The sequence below is a fragment of the Papio anubis genome, chromosome 14 (genome assembly GCF_008728515.1).
Source record: "Papio anubis isolate 15944 chromosome 14, Panubis1.0, whole genome shotgun sequence".
Classification (NCBI taxonomy): Eukaryota; Metazoa; Chordata; class Mammalia; order Primates; family Cercopithecidae; genus Papio; species Papio anubis.
The window spans coordinates 11,044,331-11,062,911 of NC_044989.1; the positions used below are offsets into that span (position 1 = coordinate 11,044,331).

The following is an 18,581-nucleotide window of genomic DNA, read 5'->3' on the forward strand; positions in this document are numbered from 1 at the left end:
TTAAAGATAATCTGCACTGTTAATCATTTCACACTATATTATACCAAATACCACAAGAGGGAGCTTTGGGCACAATAAAAAAACTCCACCTATTAAACATTGATTAAGGGTTGCAGAACATAATAACAGACTCTATCAAGAAGACCAAAAACATATAGGGATGTTAAGTTCTAGCTGGGTAGATTAAGACAGACAAAAATGGCCCATAAAGTATAGCACAAATTCTGTCTATGTGAGTAAATCATGGACATTATGACATTAAAGAATGATCAGTCAGGTCAGGATTATCAGAAGGAACCTTAAAGCCAAGGTAAAATCTGAGATGAGCTTAGAAGTTGGAATGCTGATGAAGTTAGAATGATCAATGAAAGTGAATGTCATACAGGTGGCATGAATAAGTTAAGAGGTAGAGAGAAAATTACCTTAACTCAAAATAAACATTTGACTAGGTAACAACCAAGAAATAAGATAGCTTTATAAGCATACTGGAAAGTTATAAAAAACATACAAAAGATGAAATAGTTTGTTGTCAACATATATTAACATTTATAAGTCGACTCCTAGGTCCAACAGGGTAATACAAAGGAAACAGAATCTGATCCCTCTCCATCAAGAATTTCTTACTGCACACTTACAGAGAAAAGGGCAAGATATATACATTTTACAATCAAAATAAATCAATATCATAATTAGCTACAAGGTTAATGCCACTGAACCTATTGATCATAATATGAATTGGGCAAAGTATCACAACAGATGATGTTCCCATATTTATTCTGCATGGTTGATGCAGAGGGAGTGAGTAGGAAGTGCTAACATACATTTCTTTACTTACTTTTACCTCCTCTTCTAAAGAAAAAAATGCAGAAATAACAATGGTGGTGAAAATACCCATTTACCTTAATTTAGATTTTGTGTCCTCCTTCACCTAGATTATACACATGAACCAGTTTTGATTGGTAGCAAATGCTTGTCAACAGTCTATGAGGAAGATAACTAAGTTAGCTAAGTTTTTATTTCTCTTGATAAGTACTCTACAGCTACATAAATGATTACTAAAGGAAATGTTTTAAGTTGGTTAAGGAAATGTTTTAAGTTGGTTTTATCTTGTTTGGGTTGCTATACAGTTATGAAAACTAAATTCATCTTTGTTCAGAACTATGAAGACCTGATTTAAAGCATTTCATTTATTTCTGTCCCTCAAAACACTATCGTTTTTAAAAATTTGCTTACTTACTTCATCCATCTTCATACACGTGCCAAAATCTGCTAATTTTAGATGTCCATGTTTATCCAAGAGCATGTTGTCAGGCTTCACATCTCTGTGTATTAAACCCATAGAGTGTATTGCATCCAGAGCAAGAACAACTTCAGCAGTGTAAAATTTGGCCCATTTTTCAGGCACATCATAATTACTCATAAGGTTTACAAGGTCTCCACCAGGCATGTACTCCATTACCATGTACAGATACCTATCATCTTGAAAGGCATAAAAAAGCTGGAAAACAAAAGGAAAAGGAAAAATTTTTAAAAACCCAAACCAAAAACCATAATCAAAACAAAAATTTAAAAAACTATTATTACTATTGAAAAAGGCAAGCTATTTTACAACCAAAACTAAAATTTATGAGATCTTTTATTTTAGACTTGGGCATATGTAATGGAAAAACAGTATCAGACAAAATTTTTATATGGGTACCTTACGCAAGCATAAATGAATATTTCCCCTCATGGAGAACACAATACGAGAGAAACTATTTAAATAGAAACATTTTTAAAAAGAAACAAACAGGAACAAGGAACATTAAAGGCTGAAAGAATGACAGAAGAATTCACTACAGTTTTAAGAAAACAGCTTTCTGAACAAACTACTGCACATAACTCACACAGAAAAGAGCTGAGGAGATGGAAGCAATTTTAAAAAATCTAGAGATACTAGATTCAATGGATACAAGAAGAGGGAATAAGCCCCGTATCAATGGAAACAATGAGTCACTGGTAGCCATATTTGGAAGACCCGTAACTCTTCTCTCCCCTTCCCCATCACCTTGTTCACGATAAACAAGAGACATTCAGTGCACTGAGACTACGGCAGTAGCACTGGGACCAGAGAAAGAAGATACCAGTCCAGGTTGCTACTGGCCCCCAAAAAGACAGAGAAACCACAATGTCTGAAGAAAACCTATCTGTACATTCTACCAAACAGTATGTCACACCTCTCCCAGAAACAAGCAATGCAAACACAAGTCGTCCACAGACAAACGGAAAAGATAAAACTAAGAATCAATATTTGAGAAAAATCAATATCATGAAATAGAGAAACAGCAATTTGAGAAACAAAAATAATACTCAAGGAAATGTTTAATAAGACAAACTGAAGACAGCTTTAAAAATGTAAAATCGACCAGGTGCAGTAGCTCGCATCTGGAATCCCAGCACTTTGAGAGGCCGGGGCAAATGGATCACCTGAGGTCAGGAGTTCGAGATCAGCCTGGCCAACATGGTGAAACCCCGTCTCTACTAAAAACTAAAAAAATTAGCCGGGCGTGGTGGCAGGCGCCTATAATCCCGGCAACTTGGGAGGCTGAGGCTGGAGAATTGCTTGAACCCGGGAGGCGGAGGCTGCAGTGAGCCAAGATTACACCATTGCACTCCGACCTGGGCAACAAGAACAAAACTCCATCTCAAAAGAAAACAAAAAATATGTAAAATCAATACCCTCAAAAGGGTAACAGATGTCACATCAATTAAATATTAGGCTGATATGAGGCCAAAAAAAACCCCTGAAGTCTAAGAATTCACTATATGACTGATGATAGACGAACAGATTACAGTTAGAAAATTGAAAAAATGAACGGTCTCCGAACACACCGAAGGAGTAAGAGATGAAACACCGAGCAATGTCAGAAAAGCACCAACATCTACCTAAAAGCAGTTCTAGAGAGTATACAGACTAGAACAACAAAGGAATAGTAAACAAAAATTTCTAGAAATGAGTAAAGTTAAAAATCTAAGATCAAGAAAACCTCTAAATGAAACTGAGACTTTATACAGCTAGGGCTAAATTTTCAAAAATTCAAGAGAAAAGTCCTGTTTCCCAAAAATGCCATATATACAAAAACATAAAATCATATTGGCAACAAACCTCTCAGCCAACATACTGAATACAAAAGGCAACACAGCTATATCTTCAGAGTTTTGAGGGAAAATAATTTTGATTCTAGAATATGGCAGACAAGAAAACAAAGGAGATGACAAAATGAAATTTTATAATTGACAGACCATTTTCAAAAAAATTATTCAAGAATATAGTTTGACAAAATGAATAATAGCTGGGCACAGCAGTGGCTCATGCCCATAATCCCAGCACTTTGGGAGGCCAAGGCGGGCAGATCACCTGAGGTCAGGAGTTCGAGATCAGCCTGGCCAACATGGCAAAACCCCCATCTCTACTAAAATTACAAAAATGAGCCAGGCATGGTGGTGCAAGCCGTCATCCCAGCTAATCGGGAGGCTGAGGTGGGAGAACAGCTGGAACCCGGGAGGCAGAGGTTGCAGTGAGCTGAGATTGTGCCACCGCACTCCAGCCTGGGCAACAAAGTGAGACTCTGATTGGGGGAGGGGGGGAGAATAAATCCAAGTAAGAGGATTATGTCAGACATAATTTTAAAATGGAAGGCATCAGGATGAAGAGAAGGAAGAAATAGGAAAGCATGAGAAGGCTGGTTACCAAATTAAGAAAGTGTGTGTGTGTGTGTGTGTGTGTGTGTGTGTGTGTATCAGTGTATAATGTGTTTAAATGATTAAAGGAAATATGAAAATAAATGATGAGACCACCTCATGTACATGGATTGGAAGAATCAATATTATCAAAATGGCAACTCTCCCCAAATTGATCATTATATTCAATGCAATCTCCACCTCAATCCCAGTGGGTCTTTTCCAAAAACCAACAAGCAGGTTCTAAAATGTATTTGGAAATGCAAATGACTCAGAAAAGCCAAAACAATCTGGAACTAGAACAAAGCAGGAGGACTTACATTTCCCAATTTCAAAACTTACTACAAAATTACAATAATCAAGACAATACTAGCCAGGCACAGTGGCTCACGCTGGTAATCCCAACACTTGAGGAGGCCTAAGAGGGAGGCTGACTTGAGGCCAGGAATTCGAGACCAGCCTGGGCATCAAAGTAAGACTATGTCTCTACACAAATTTTAAAAATTAGCCAGGAATGGTGGTACACCTGTAGTTCTAGCTACTTGGGAGGCTGAGGTGGGAGGATCGCTTCAGCCCAGGATTTTGAGGTTTACAGTGAGTTACAACTGCACCACTGTAATCCAGTCTGTGCAACAAAGTGAGATATGAGTACTTGAGTCACCTTGTTAGCATAACATGAAGTCAGCCCTCATAAATGGGTTTAGTGCCCTTGTAAAATAGGCCCAAAGGAGCTCATTCACCCCCTTCTACCATGTGAGGACACAGGGACAAGGTGCCATATATGACAACGGGGATTCTCACCAGACAACAAATCTGCCAGCACCTTGATCTTGGACTTCCCAGCATCCAGAACTTTGGGAAATAAATTTCTGCTGTTTATAAGCTACCTGGTTTATGGTATTTTGTTACAGCAGCCCTAATGGACTATGATAGGACAGACTAACAGGGAAAAAACAAAAGTCAGAAAGGTAACATAGCAGAATATCTTCATGATCTCAAGGTAGGGACAAATTTTAATGAACACAAAAGGCCATTAACCATAAAAGTTTGATTAAACTTCTACTGCATTAAAATCATGAATTACTATTCATCAAAACAAACTATAAAAGGAGTCAGAAGTCAAGCCACACAGAGGGTAGCAGAGCTGAGGAAGGGAAGGAGGACTATTCACGTGTGAGGATGGGTGCCATGGGATACGAAAGCCCAAGTGAGACAGAGTAGGGATGGGACTCTACCTCTGCCTTGACCTTCCTTCCAGCTGATGGCTGGAACGTGAGGAAACTAAGATAAGCAGAATCCCACTCTAAATCTTATCAAGTTGCCATACTCACTGAAGTATGATCTTGAAGAAACTAAAATACACAGAGTCCCACCTTAAATCTTACTCAAGGTAGTTAATCCTATCGCCCATATGCGCATAAGACCAGAAGAATGGCTAATCTCTACCCCTTGTCTCTTTATAATACTAAACTCCCCACCCAGGGAGGAGCTTATTCACCATTTTGTTATCATGCCATGTGTGTACTACCATGATTTCTCACTGCACCTACACACCTTGTGCTCCACCCCGCATATGTAATGACATTCAAATATCTCATGCTTATTTATGTCATCATGGTTCTTAAAACAACAAAAAGACGTATCCAAAAAGAGTCAGCTGGAGAACTCTCGCTCCAGTGCTGTCTCCCTGGTGCTCCAGCATCAGCTATGAATAAAGCCTTGTCTGGGACACTTTCTTGCCTCATTTCATTTTCTAGTGCCTGGCAGCCTGGGAACCTGTGGTTGGTAACAAAAACAGGGTCCAAAGGACGTCCAGGCAAACGGGCAGCCTCGTGGGGGTATTACAGCTAAAAAGGATGATAAGTCAAGGGAAGATTGAGGAAATGTTCAAAACTGTAAGAAAATAAATGTGATGTGGTTTGAAACTGGATCCTCCTGCTATAAAAGACATTACTGGGAAACTGGTGAAAACCTGATTGGGATCTGAATATTAATGTAATGTATCAATGTTAATTTCCTCATTTTGAAGCAGCATTTTTGGTCGAAATGTAAGCGCAAGGGAAATATCCGTATTTTGAAACCTATTTAAACTTTCCAATCAAGGAGCTTCTTCCACCTAACCTTCAATTAGAAATGATTAACCTGTAACAATCAAAAGAAGAATTTTTAAATTTTCTGAAAATGCCTTCTCCAAGTGATAAATATATGCTTGAGGTCAACATTAACAGTCATAAATAATGTATGTACTCCTGATATGACAGCATGAAAATGGCACTTTAACTCTGCAGTCTTTCTCCCAAAAACCCATAACCCTAGTCTAATTAGTAAGAAAAACATCAAATTCCTACAGAGGAGCATCCACATCCTACAGCATAATTCGTGTACTCCTCAAAACTGTCGACATCATCAAAAACAAGGAAAGTATGAGAAACTGTCACAGTCAAGAAGAGCCTAGGAAGACACGATAACTACAGGTAATGTGGTATTCTGGATGGGATCCTGAAACAGACAAAGAACATTAGGTAAAAATTTTAAAAATCTAAATAAAGACTTTAGTTTAATGTATCAATAGTGGTTCATTCATACATTTGTAATAACAGGGAAAACTGTATTGGGGATAGACAGGAACTCTATACTGTCCGCTCAATTTTTCTATAAACCTAAAACTTTAAGAAACAATCATGTTAGTGGATAATAATAGTACGTGGCAATACCTAGCTGTGTGAAAGGACATTTTCAAAGATGAATATGTAAAATATTTTTACACACCAGCATTAACAGATGAGTATTTGTACTTAATTTTGATGATAGGAAACACTAATTGTGGACTCCTGTTGAGCAAACATCCAGAAAAGAATTTCACTCTTGTCATTAGTAGACCTGTATTTTTAAAACTGTATTATTATCTCTTAAATTTCATCAATAAAAACAGCGTAGAAATTTGTTTTCTCATTATATACTTACACAGTATCTTCAACTCTGCCTCTTAGGTTGCAAAGCCTAAATATTTACCATCTGGCCCTTTACCAAAAAATGTTTGCAATTCCTGGCATAACTGAAATGAGATTGGCCATGGTTGGTAATTGTTGAAATTGGGTGAACTGTACATGGGGATTCAATATACTTTTTTTTTCAACTTTGGGATAAAGTTATCGTAATACATTTTTAAAATGGAAAAATGTATCATTAGGCTGGGTGCAGTGGCTCATGTCTATAATCCCAGTGCTTTGGTAAGCAGAGATGGGAGGAATGCTTGAGGCCAGGAGTTCGAGAGCAGCCTAGGCAACATAGTGAGACCCCGGTCTTTACCAAAAATGAGCCAGGGCACGGTGGTACATGCTTGCAGTACCAGCTACTTGGGAAACTGAGTTGAGAGGATTGTTTGTGCCTAGGAATTTGAGGGTTCAGTGAGCCATGACCTTGCCACTGTACTAAATACAGCCTGGGCAACAGAGTGAGACCCTGCCTCTAGAAAAAAAAAAAAAAAGAGAATTTTTTTTCTTGAAAGTTTTGCAAGTAAGTTCATTCAAGCCTTATGAAATGAATAGTTTATATTTTATATAAACCATACCAAAGCACAGAAAAAAGTAGTATGCTCTCCTAGTATGTCTATCACAATGGTCTTACTGTAATAAGAAAAGCAAGAGCCCATGTTTAAATAATTAAATTAAAGATCAAATCTCATTATGCACATAGATGCAAAACTACTTAACCAATTAGTAAATCAAATTCAGTATCCCACTTTAAAAAATCACATTATTGCAAATAGCATTTACTTTAAATTTTATACTTTGAAATCTTTTTCAATGCACTATAAAAGATTAGCATATTTCATTTGCTTACTAATTTATATTCCATATACATTAGCAATGAAATTCATATTCCTTATACATTGCTTAATGTATAAAAATATAAATTATTATAAATTATATATTATATAGAAAATTATATGATGAATTTATAAAAATATAAATTATATTTTTAGGCTTAATGTATAACGAATATAAATTATTAATAAGCATATGAAAGATGCTGAATCTCGTAAGTAATCAAGGAAGCACAACTTAACACAGTTAACACCTTATTTCTCAAGCATGTAACTAGTAAAAATTTAAAAGTTAACAATATCAAGTATTTGCTAAAACTGTGGTGAAACAGAATATCTATTTTACAAAGATAACGTAAACTTGTAAAGAAAAATTTTTTAACAAGGCAATCTGGTGCTACCAATCAAAATGTCAAATGTGCATACCATCTGACCTAGCAATCTCAATGCTAGGAATCTATTCTAAAGAAAAACTCACACATGTATAAAAGACAGACCTACAAGCACAGTTAATTACACATCAAGAGCACAAATGTTTAAGATAGGTCTGGAGCACCTACATCACATTGCAAGCAAGCTATTAAAGACTATTAAGGCTTCATTAAAGGTTTCATAACCCAACCTCATTCTGATCCCACTGGTCAAAGGTACCACAATTTCAGCATCAATAAGATATTCAAAGGACTGAAACATATCAAACAGGTTTTAAGTCCATGAGTTCAAACTGATTCTCCCCCAAAACTGGTCACCCTTATTTTGAAAACTGGTAAATACAATAAAAGAATAAAGTATTTACCCTGTCCTTCCAGTATGAACTGCACCCTGAGTAACTAACAAGTAAACAGAGAAATATTTTTCTTCACAGAAGTATTCCAGTCACTATAACCAAGGAGGAACGACTGACTTGAAGTATCATTTTACAAACCTTAATAAATGATATATCAAGACACTGAGCACAAATACCTGATAACACACCACCAGATAACCAGACATTAGTCTTCTTATAGGTGGCCTATGAACCTGGTCTATGAAGTAGTCCTGCACCATCATCACCTTCCAAAGTGAAACCTGAATCTGATCAAGCCTCTATATCTAACAACCAATTTACAAAAATACAAGTGAGAGAGAAACATGTTAAACTACACCACAAGAAGAGATCAGCAAAACCCAGGTTTCTTCAACCTGGGGACAAAAGTAAATGAAAGAAGAGGGTTGAGAGATTTAAAAGATATACCTGAACTTAAATTTTTTTTAAATGCCAAAACTAAACTAAGGTGTTTAGGGGTACACATCTGGGTGATAAAACTACAAAGGAAAGCAAGAAAGCATTTGCCATAAAAATAAGAACCCTAGAAAAACACAGCAAACTGGATATATAAATGGCTTTAAAAAGACAAAGTCCTCTCTACCCGCAAAAGAATAAAAGTTTTTAAAATATGTCAATATTTATCTATTGAATTCAGAAATCATCCTAAGAATATATTTCCAAGAAATACAGATAGGTCCAAGATTTGACCTATTACACTGTGGCTAATTTATATTAACAAAAATGAAAAGAGCTATTTCTAACAAAAGTATAGTAACTATGGGGGCATTAATACAATTAAATATTGAATAGTCATTTAAAAATAAGAGCTGAGATTTGGAAAACCTAAATAATCCAATGAAATTAATTATAGGCATATCCGATGACTCATTAATTTCACTGCAATGTAGATCCCTAAAAGAAATGTGTGAACATATGTACCAAAATCCTTATGAAAGAATACTCAAAACAGCACTATTCATTATAGTCAAAAAGGAGAAACAACACAAATGTCCATTAAGTGATGAATGAACAAAGTGTGGTACAACCATGTAACAGAGTATTATTTAACCATAATAAGAAATTAAGTGTTGATACATGCTGCAACGTGAATGAATGAATGTTAAAACATTAGGCTAGGTGAAAGATGTCACAAAAGACATACATACATGTTGTGTGACCTGATTTATAGGAAGCTTTCAGAATAGGTAAATCCATAAAGACATAAAATAGACTAGTAGTTGACAGGGGCAGGGGAGAGGGGGAATTGGGGAATAAATGCTAATTGGTCCAGGGCTTCTTTGGAGCGTAAGAAAAATGTCCTAAAATGAGGTAGTAGTGATAGTTGTACAACTCTGTGAAAATAATCAAAATCATTGAATAAAACAATAAATAAGTCAGTCACTTTCACAAGTTTTCCTAAAAAGTGAAACATTTTATACACATAAATATAATGGTGCATGGAATGTTGTTCTTTACCAAGAGAGATAAGCATATAAAGGCCACAATTATAATCGGATTTACTTCTTCAATTGTACTGTGTTTCACTATTGGTTTGCTTCCTCAGATCCAGTATCCCAATTACCTCAATAATCAGCAGATTTTCTTCTATCTCAATTAATTCTTTATAAAGGTTCACACAGCAGATTTAAAGATCAAAGAGTATCAATTTATGAAATAACTAGAAATGGCAATCTGGTACTATGAAAGCGATTTAAAGCTAAAAGTGAAACAAATACTTTATTGCAATACTTCTTTAATCAGATGAATTATCATGGTATACAGGCCAGGCACAGTGGCTCATGCCTGTAATCCCAGCACTTTGGGAAGTCAAGGCAGGTGGATCATCTAGGGTGAGGAGTTCAAGACCAGCCTGGCAAACATGGTGAGACCCCGTCTCTCTATTAAAAATACAAAAATTGGCCAGGCGTGGTAGTGAGGACCTGTCATCCCAGCTACTCGGGAGGCTGAGGCAGGAGAATCGCTTGAATCCAGGAAGCGGAGGTTGCAATAAGCAGAGATCATGCCAATGCACTCCAGCCTGGGTGACAGAGGGAGACTCCATCTCAAGGGAAAAAAAAAATCATGGTATAGAATTTACCATAAAAGTTTTAGTTTTGCTGTACATATCAGAATTTCTATTCACTGCCTACAATTTTAAAAAACAGCGGGGGAGGGAGCAGCAGTGAGGATCAACCTTATGAAAAAGCAACAGTAATGAGCTTCTAAATAACATGGTCAAAAGTGGGGTTTTTTTTGGGGGGAAGGGTGGGGATCTCAACTGCCTTCCACAAGCAAGGTATCAAACTCCCAGATCATTTAAGCATTCTGAACAAGAACTGGTATATACCTAATCTTACTCATGATACTTGTTCAAAAATGCTTCCAGATTTAGTTACTAGCATAAAAAATTTTTTTAGAGAAGCAAAGCTAGAGAGAAATATAATAGTAAAGAAGGCAAAGGCCAGGTACGGAGGCTCACGTCTGTAATCCCAGCACTTTGGGAGGCTAAGGCAGGCAGATCACTTGAGGTCTGCAGTTCGAGACCAGTCTGGCCAACACGGCGAAACCCCATGTCTACTAAAAATGCAAAAATTAGCCGGGCATAGTGGCAGATGCCTGTAGTCTCAGCTATTCGAGAGACTGAGGCAGGAGAATCGCTTGAACCTGGGAAGCAGAGGATGCAGTGAACAGAGATTGCAACACTGTACTCCAGCCTGGGCAACAGAGTAAGACTTCATCTCAAAAAAAAAAAAAAAAAAAAAAAGAATGAAAGCAAAGCAGAAACATAAATTCCTTAACCCACAGTCAAATAAAAGGCAAAATTAGGAGCCATAATATTATAATATTGTAGAATTTTCTAAATGTTTATTGTAGGAAGTTTTTTTTTGTTTCGTTTTTCTTTTCAAGATAGGCTGATAAATGTAACATAAACTTTTTTTTTTTTGAGACGGAGTCTAGCTCTGTCACCCAGGCTGGAGTGCAGTGGCACAATCTCGGCTCACTGCAACCTCCGCCTCCCGGGTTCAAGCGATTCTCCTGCCTCAGCTTCCCAAGTAGCTGGAATTACAGGTGCGTGCCACCATGCCTGGCTAATTTTTTGTATTTTTAGTAGAAACAGGGATTCATTGTGTTAGCCATGATGGTCTCAATCTCCTGACCTCGTGATCCGCCTGCCTCGGCCTCCCAAAGTGCTGGGATTACAGGTGTGAGCCACTGCGCCTGGCCATAAAAACTTTTTTAAAAAAATTATTATACTTTAAGTTCTAGGGTACATGTGTACAATGTGTAGGTTTGTTACATACGTATACATGTGCCATGTTGGAATATTAATATGTATATATCCTTCCAGATGATTCCATTAATTTACTACGTTCCCACTATGTAAATCACAAGAATAAGTGGGTATGAAATAATGGCATACTAGTATTCAAGCCAATTCTTTATAAAAGAATTAAGAAGAAATAGTTGTAAGTAATACTTGCTTCCATACAACAATTTAAGTAAGTATTACATGTCATATCTATGTGGACATACTGTTTTGGAACATTAAACAAATGTTCTGAATCAAATCTCCCAAAAATAACTGCACTGTTACTACGTAAATGAAGCATAAGACTTGGTACACAAAAATCAACTCATGAATAATAAAGTACTCATTAAAAAAAGGAAATAAACTTATAAAAGTTAGTATGCTTACCTGAACCACCCAGGGGCTATTGGCAAAGGCCATAATATCTCTTTCTTCCCAAAAAAAGGCAGAATCTGATCTTTTTATCATTTCAAACTTACTAAGAAGCTTCATAGCATAAACCTTCTGTGATGCCTTATGACGAACCTGTTTTTTTAAAACACAAAAATTAATACTTCAATGTTATAAGAGAAAGGTAAATAGATGATACTATAATGCTATTATTAAAGCCTTCAGTTACAGAAAAATGGTCCTTAGCTAATAAAAAGGAAAAGTAAAACATTTTTAATGAAAGAAACAAAGGAGAACATTTCTAACAACCTAAGTATTTCATGAAATATGTAATACTTTTAAACACTAAATTCAATATACAGCTCTCACATTTCAACTAAATGAAGGTAAATTCATGAAGCTTCATTCTCTCATATTAGTTAAGCTAACCAATTTTAAGAATGAGATATTGTTAAATAAGAAACTTAAAAGATATGTCTACTGAAAAAAACCATTTATGTAAGTAGTCTGAAACATCAATGTACACATATCCCTCACTATCTGCCCGTAAGAACTTAATAAATTTAGGTATCAAGGGATACCTATGATTTTGTTAAGTCACTCTTATTTCTCTTTAGGTGCCCTAATTAAAGGTTTTCTTTTGTTTTGTTTGTTTGTTTTAAGGAAAAAAAATACTACCATCGATGAGGTCCTTTGACCAATTCCTATGTTTCCGATTAGACTGCAAATTCCATAAATGCAAGAAGATTGTCTAGTTTTGACCACCCTTTTAATTCCAAGAACATAGCAAACTGTCCACCAGGGAGCCAATAAATATTGAATGAATGATTATTAACAGTTAACATTTATTGGATAAGTAACAACTGCTAACACTAATGCTTGGGTGTCTAACAGGATGCCTAAAACTGAAACTCCTAATCTTCACCCCTGAATTTATTCCTCTCACAGTTATTCCCCATTTCAGTAAATGGCAGCTTCATCCTTCTAGTTGCTCTCGCTAAAAAATCCTTTGGCACCTCTTTTTCTCTCAAACAGCTTATCAAATTTATCAGTAAATCCTGTCAGTTCTACCTCCGAGTAGTTTCAGAATCCAACCATTTCTAACTACCTCCACTGATATCACCCTGGTTCAACATCTTTTATTTCAATTACCAACTTGTTTCCCTCTCTCTTATCCACAGCCTAGTCTCCATTCTGGAACACAAACCATTTCCTGTCCCTCCTCTGCTTAAAATCTCCTAACAGCTTCCCATATCATCTCTGCATGTTCCCTCTGCCTGAAATCCTCCTGTGGCTGGTTCAATCCTTCACTTCCTTAAATCCCTGTTCAAATCCTGCCTTCTCAATGAGGTCTACTCTGATCAATCTACTTAAACTTTCAGCTCACTATCCCCTTCTACTGCCAGCATATTCTATATTTGCTCACCATCCTCTTCTGCTGCCAGCATATTCCATATTCCATTCTCTGTGTCATGTTTTTGCTACATCGCACTTATTACCATCTTACATCCCATTTTTAATTTATTTATCACCTACTTCTCAGCACCAGAATATAAACCTAATGAAGGCAAGGGTTTCTGTGTTTGGTTCAATGTTTAATCCCCATTGTCTAGTATAATGTCTGGCACATAATAACCTTTCAATAAATATCTGCTGAAAGAACAGATTTACTAAGTACTCGGCATGTGCCAGGCACTGTGTGTTCTGATACATATATTATTTTACTTAATCTTCATTCCCAGTGAGGATATTATTTCCCCATACTGCAAATGGGAAATGTGAGGCACAGAGACATTAAACTGCCCAAGGGCTATATAGATAGTAAGTAGAATTAACTCAAGATGGATTAAAGACTTAAATGTAAGACCTAAAACCATAAAAACCCTAGAAGAAAACCCAGGCAATACCATTCAGGACACAGGCATGGGCAAAGACTTTATGACTAAAACACCAAAAGGAATGGCAACAAAAGCCAAAATTGACAAATGGGATCTAATTAAACTAAACAGCTTCTGCACAACAAAAGAAACTATCATCATAGTGAACAGGCAACCTACAGAATGGGAGAACATTTTTGCAATCTATCCAGCTGACAAAGGGCTAATATCCACAATCTACAAGGAACTTAAACAAATTTACAAGAAAAAAACAACTCAATCAAAAAGTGGGCGAAGGATATGAACAGACACTTCTCCAAAGAAGACATTTATGCAGCCAATAAACATGAAAAAAGCTCATCACCTCTGGTCATTACAGAAATGCAAATCAAAACCACAATGAGATACCACCTCACACCAGTTAGAAAGGCGATCATTAAAAAGTCAGGAAACAATAGATGCTGGAGAGGATGTGGAGAAATAGAACACTTTTACACTGTTGGTGGGAGAGTAAATTAAACCACTGTGGAAGACAGTGTGGCAATTCCTCAAGGATCTAGAACCAGAGGCCAGGCGCGGTGGCTCACGCCTGTAATCCCAGCACTTTGGGAGGCTGAGGCGGGCAGATCACCTGAAGTCAGGCATTCGAGACCAGCCTGGCCAACATGGTGAAACCACATTTCTACTAAAAATACAAAAATTAGCTGGGCACGGTGGTGCACGCCTGTAATCCCAGGTCCTTGGGAGACTGAGGCAGGAGAATCGCTTGAACCCGGGTGGCTGAGGCTGTAGAGTGAGCCAAGATTGCACCACTGCACTCCAGACTGGGTGGGGGAAAAAAAAAAAAAAAAAGACCTAGAACCAGAAATAACATTTGACCCAGTAATCCCATTACTTGGTATATACCCAAAGGATTATAAACCATTCTACTATGAAGACACACGCACACGTATGTTTATTGCAGCATTGTTCATAATAGCAAAGACTTGGAACCAACCCAAATGCCCATCAATGATAGACTGGATAAACAAAATGTGGCACATACAGACCATGGAATACTATGCAGCCATAAAAAAGGATGAATTCATGTCCTTTGCAGGGACATGGATGAAGCTGGAAACCATCATTCTCAGCAAATTAACACAGGAACAGAAAAACAAACACCGCAGGTTCTCACTCATAAGTGGGAGTTGAACAGTGAGAACACATGGACACAGGGAGGGGAACATCACACACCAGTGCCTGTCAGGGGGTGAGGGGCTAGAGGAGGGATAGCATTAGGAGAAATGTAGATGATGGGTTGATGGGTGCAGCAAACCACCATGGCACATGTATACCTATGTAACAAACCTGCACGTTCTGCACATGTATTCCAGAACTTAAAGTATTATAATAATAATAATAATAATAATAATAATAATAAAAGATTTAAAGGTAATCTGCAGGTAGAATCTATATTATTTCTACACATGTTATGCACACAATTAGGATGATTTTCCCAAACAGGGCTAGATTACATCTGCCAACCCAGTATTCCATCCAGTTGGTGTTCCTTTTTATTCAGAGTACGCCAGTTTTTGTACAACAAATTATGTGGTTACCCTATTCAGGGATGGAAGAAGATAAGAAGAAATCAAGCTCCTAACCATTGTCTACAGGGTCCTAAATGATCTACCCTATGTCCACCTTCCCAGCTTAAATCTTGTCATTTTCTTCCCCTTGTTCATACTTCAGACACACTTATCTTCTCTCAGTTCCTCTAATACAACGAAACTTTCCTCAGGATCTTTATGGGTACTGGAAAGGTATTTAAAAACCCAACATAGTACCTAATTCAACTACTCCCATAAGGACACTACCTCCTTATCCATTCAGTTTAAATATAAAACTCCTCAAAGAGATCTTCTCTGACCACCCTAACTAAACTAGGAACTCACTGTTCTCAACCATAGAACCCTGTTTGTTTTCTTCCTGGTAGATACCATAATTTGTAATTTTTGACGTTGTTTCTTTGTATTCATTGCCTGTCTCCCATAGTGGAATGTAAATTCAACAAGGATGGGGATTATGCACATCTATTTTGTTCTCCCTTACACTCCTAGTGCCAAGTACAATGCCAGCAATGGCAATAAAACAGGCACTCACTAAATATTTAATGACTGAATTAATATCTGCAAAAATTTATTTTACAAGTGGCCACACCATTAATTTCCAGTTTTAAAAATGATTCAGGGCCGGGCGCGGTGGCTCACACCTGTAATCCCAACACTCTGGGAGGCCAAGGCAGGCAGATCACAAGGTCAGGAGATCGAGACCATCCTAGCTAACACACTGGAACCCTGTCTCTACTAAAAATACAAAAAAAAATATAGCCGGGTGAGGTGGCAGGCGCCTGTAGTGCCAGCTACTCAGGAGGCTGAGGCAGGAGAATGGCGTGAACCCGGGAGGCGGAGCTTGTAGTGAGCCCAGATCGCACCACCGCACTCCAGCCTGGGCGACAGAGTGAGACTCAGTCTCAAAAAAACAAAAAAAAAAATTCAGCAGGTAATATTTCTAGTTATCTTTTGTCAAATAGTATCCACATGTACAGTTAATACTTACATTGATGAAAATAAGGTAAACCAAAGATACGGTAGTGTCTTCCCCAGAGGAGACAGGGAAGAACCATGACACTTATTAGATACTCTATAAAGTGCAATAAAATTTTAGAAAATCATTAAAATGCTATGCCTCTTTAATAGAGAAAGTTTTGTTCCCCCTCCAATAAAAGCCAGGTACAAAATTTTATTTGGGGAGTGGGTTTGAACAAATCACTAATGGAAAATACAAGTAAGTCTCAGGATGACACAATAAATTTATATACTCAGAATCATGCACTTCTGGCTATGACGAAGTAATTGGTACCAGCTAGCCCTCCCATTGTAAACAACCATCAAAAATGACAAAACACACGAGGCAACTGTATTCAGGTTTCGTAAAATAAACACAAGACTGTAATTCCCGAGAGAAGAGAAACTCACCAAGTCAACACATAATTGCCCAGAAACTCTGATAAAAGTCAATATTGCAACCAGTGTACAGCATGTAATTGTATGTTTCTGCTGAGTTGAGGAGGCAGAGATCAGAGTTTAAGACAAATGAAGCAGTTAAATTATTCTGGGCAGGAAACTGGAAAGTAAGGAGAGGAGATCCCTAGAAGTCACATGCGTGTACTTGGCTAAAGGCTGGGCTACCCAGAGAGAAAGTAGTCCAGGTTTACTAGAGACCAACTGCTTTGGGGTTATGGTAAAACACAAACACTAGAGGTTAAGTGGCATTGGAAGAACACAGGATTTCCAGACAAGCAAAAGTAGAGAAGGGCAGGTGTGGTGGCTCACGCCTGTAATCCCAACACTTTGGGAAGCTGAGGCAGGAGGAGTGCTTGAGCCCAAGAGTTCGAGACAGCCTGGGTAACATAGTGAGACTCTGTCTCTTTAAAAAAAAAAAAGAAAGAAAGAAAAAAGAGAGAGAGAAACCTTGTTAATTTGTTAATTTCTTGGACATTCAGCTGACACATCTTATGAAAAAGAACCAGGCTCTAAAGTAAGATCTACTCTAGTACTAACCTAACAAAACCTAATATTAAAACCTAAAAAATCCAAAGGGAAACACAGTTTGGAGGTTGCATCCTACAAATTTAAAAGAACTTGGGGGCCGGGTGCAGTGGCTCACGCCTGTAATCCCTGCAATTTGGGAGGCCAAGGAGGGCGGATCACGAGGTCAGGAGATTGAGACCATCCTGGCTAACAGTGTGAAACCCCATCTCTACTAAAAATACAAAAAATTAGCTGGGCATGGAGGCAGGCGCCTGTAGTCCCAGCTACTTGGGAGGCTAAGGAAGGAGAATGGCATGAACCCAGGAGGCGGAGCTTGCAGTGAGCTCAGATCGCACCACTGCACTCCAGCTCATGCATAGAGCGAGACTCCATCTCAAAAAAAAAAAAAAAAAAAAAAAAAAAAAGAACTTGGAAAATATCTTGATCTTTCCAAAAGTGCAAAACTAAGCCTGCAAGAGTTAAGGATGAACAGCAAGTAACTGGACAGCCTATCAGAATGAAAATCAATAGCATTCAAAGAAAAATAACAAAACCCCAGAGTCTCCACCATACATCCACAAGGTACAGTATATAATTTAAAAATTACTAGATAGGCAAAAAGGAAAATGCAACTTATCATCAAGAAAAAAGCAGTCAATAGAAAATGGCCCCAAAAGATGTTAGATTCAACTGACAAATACTTAAAAATAGCTCTTATAAATATGTTCAAAGAACTAAGGGAAAATATATTAACGAAATAAAATATAGTCTTAATGAGTGAATAGAAGTAAATATCAACAGAAAAATGGAAACTAGGCCGGTGCAGTGGCTCACACCTATAACCCCAGCACTTTGGAAGGCTAAGATGGGCGGATCACTTGAGGTTAGGAGTTCGAGACCAGCCTGGCCAACATGATGAAACCCTGTCTCTACTAAAAATACAAAAATTACCCGGGCATGGTGGTGTGCGCCTATAATCTCAGCTACTCGGGAGGCTGAGGCAGGGGAATTGCTTAAACCTGGGAGACAGAGGTTGCAGTGAGCTGAGATGGTGCCACTGCACTCCATGCACTCC

The 18,581-nt window shown here is 37.6% G+C and overlaps 1 protein-coding gene across 7 annotated transcripts in view; it reads right to left on the minus strand.

Annotated features, from left to right (window-relative positions):
- The window catches only part of ROCK2 (Rho associated coiled-coil containing protein kinase 2), a 162,522-nt gene that overhangs the window by 56,193 nt on the left and 87,748 nt on the right, over positions 1 to 18,581 (minus strand). For all 7 annotated transcript variants that reach the window (XM_009183682.3, XM_003908284.4, XM_021924576.2 and 4 more), the window contains exons 4-5: positions 12,052 to 12,189; positions 1,238 to 1,498 (exon numbers count right to left, since the gene is read on the minus strand). In XM_009183682.3, coding sequence (XP_009181946.2) covers positions 1,238 to 1,498; positions 12,052 to 12,189 — 399 coding nt within the window. The remainder of the gene's footprint in view (positions 1 to 1,237; positions 1,499 to 12,051; positions 12,190 to 18,581) is intronic.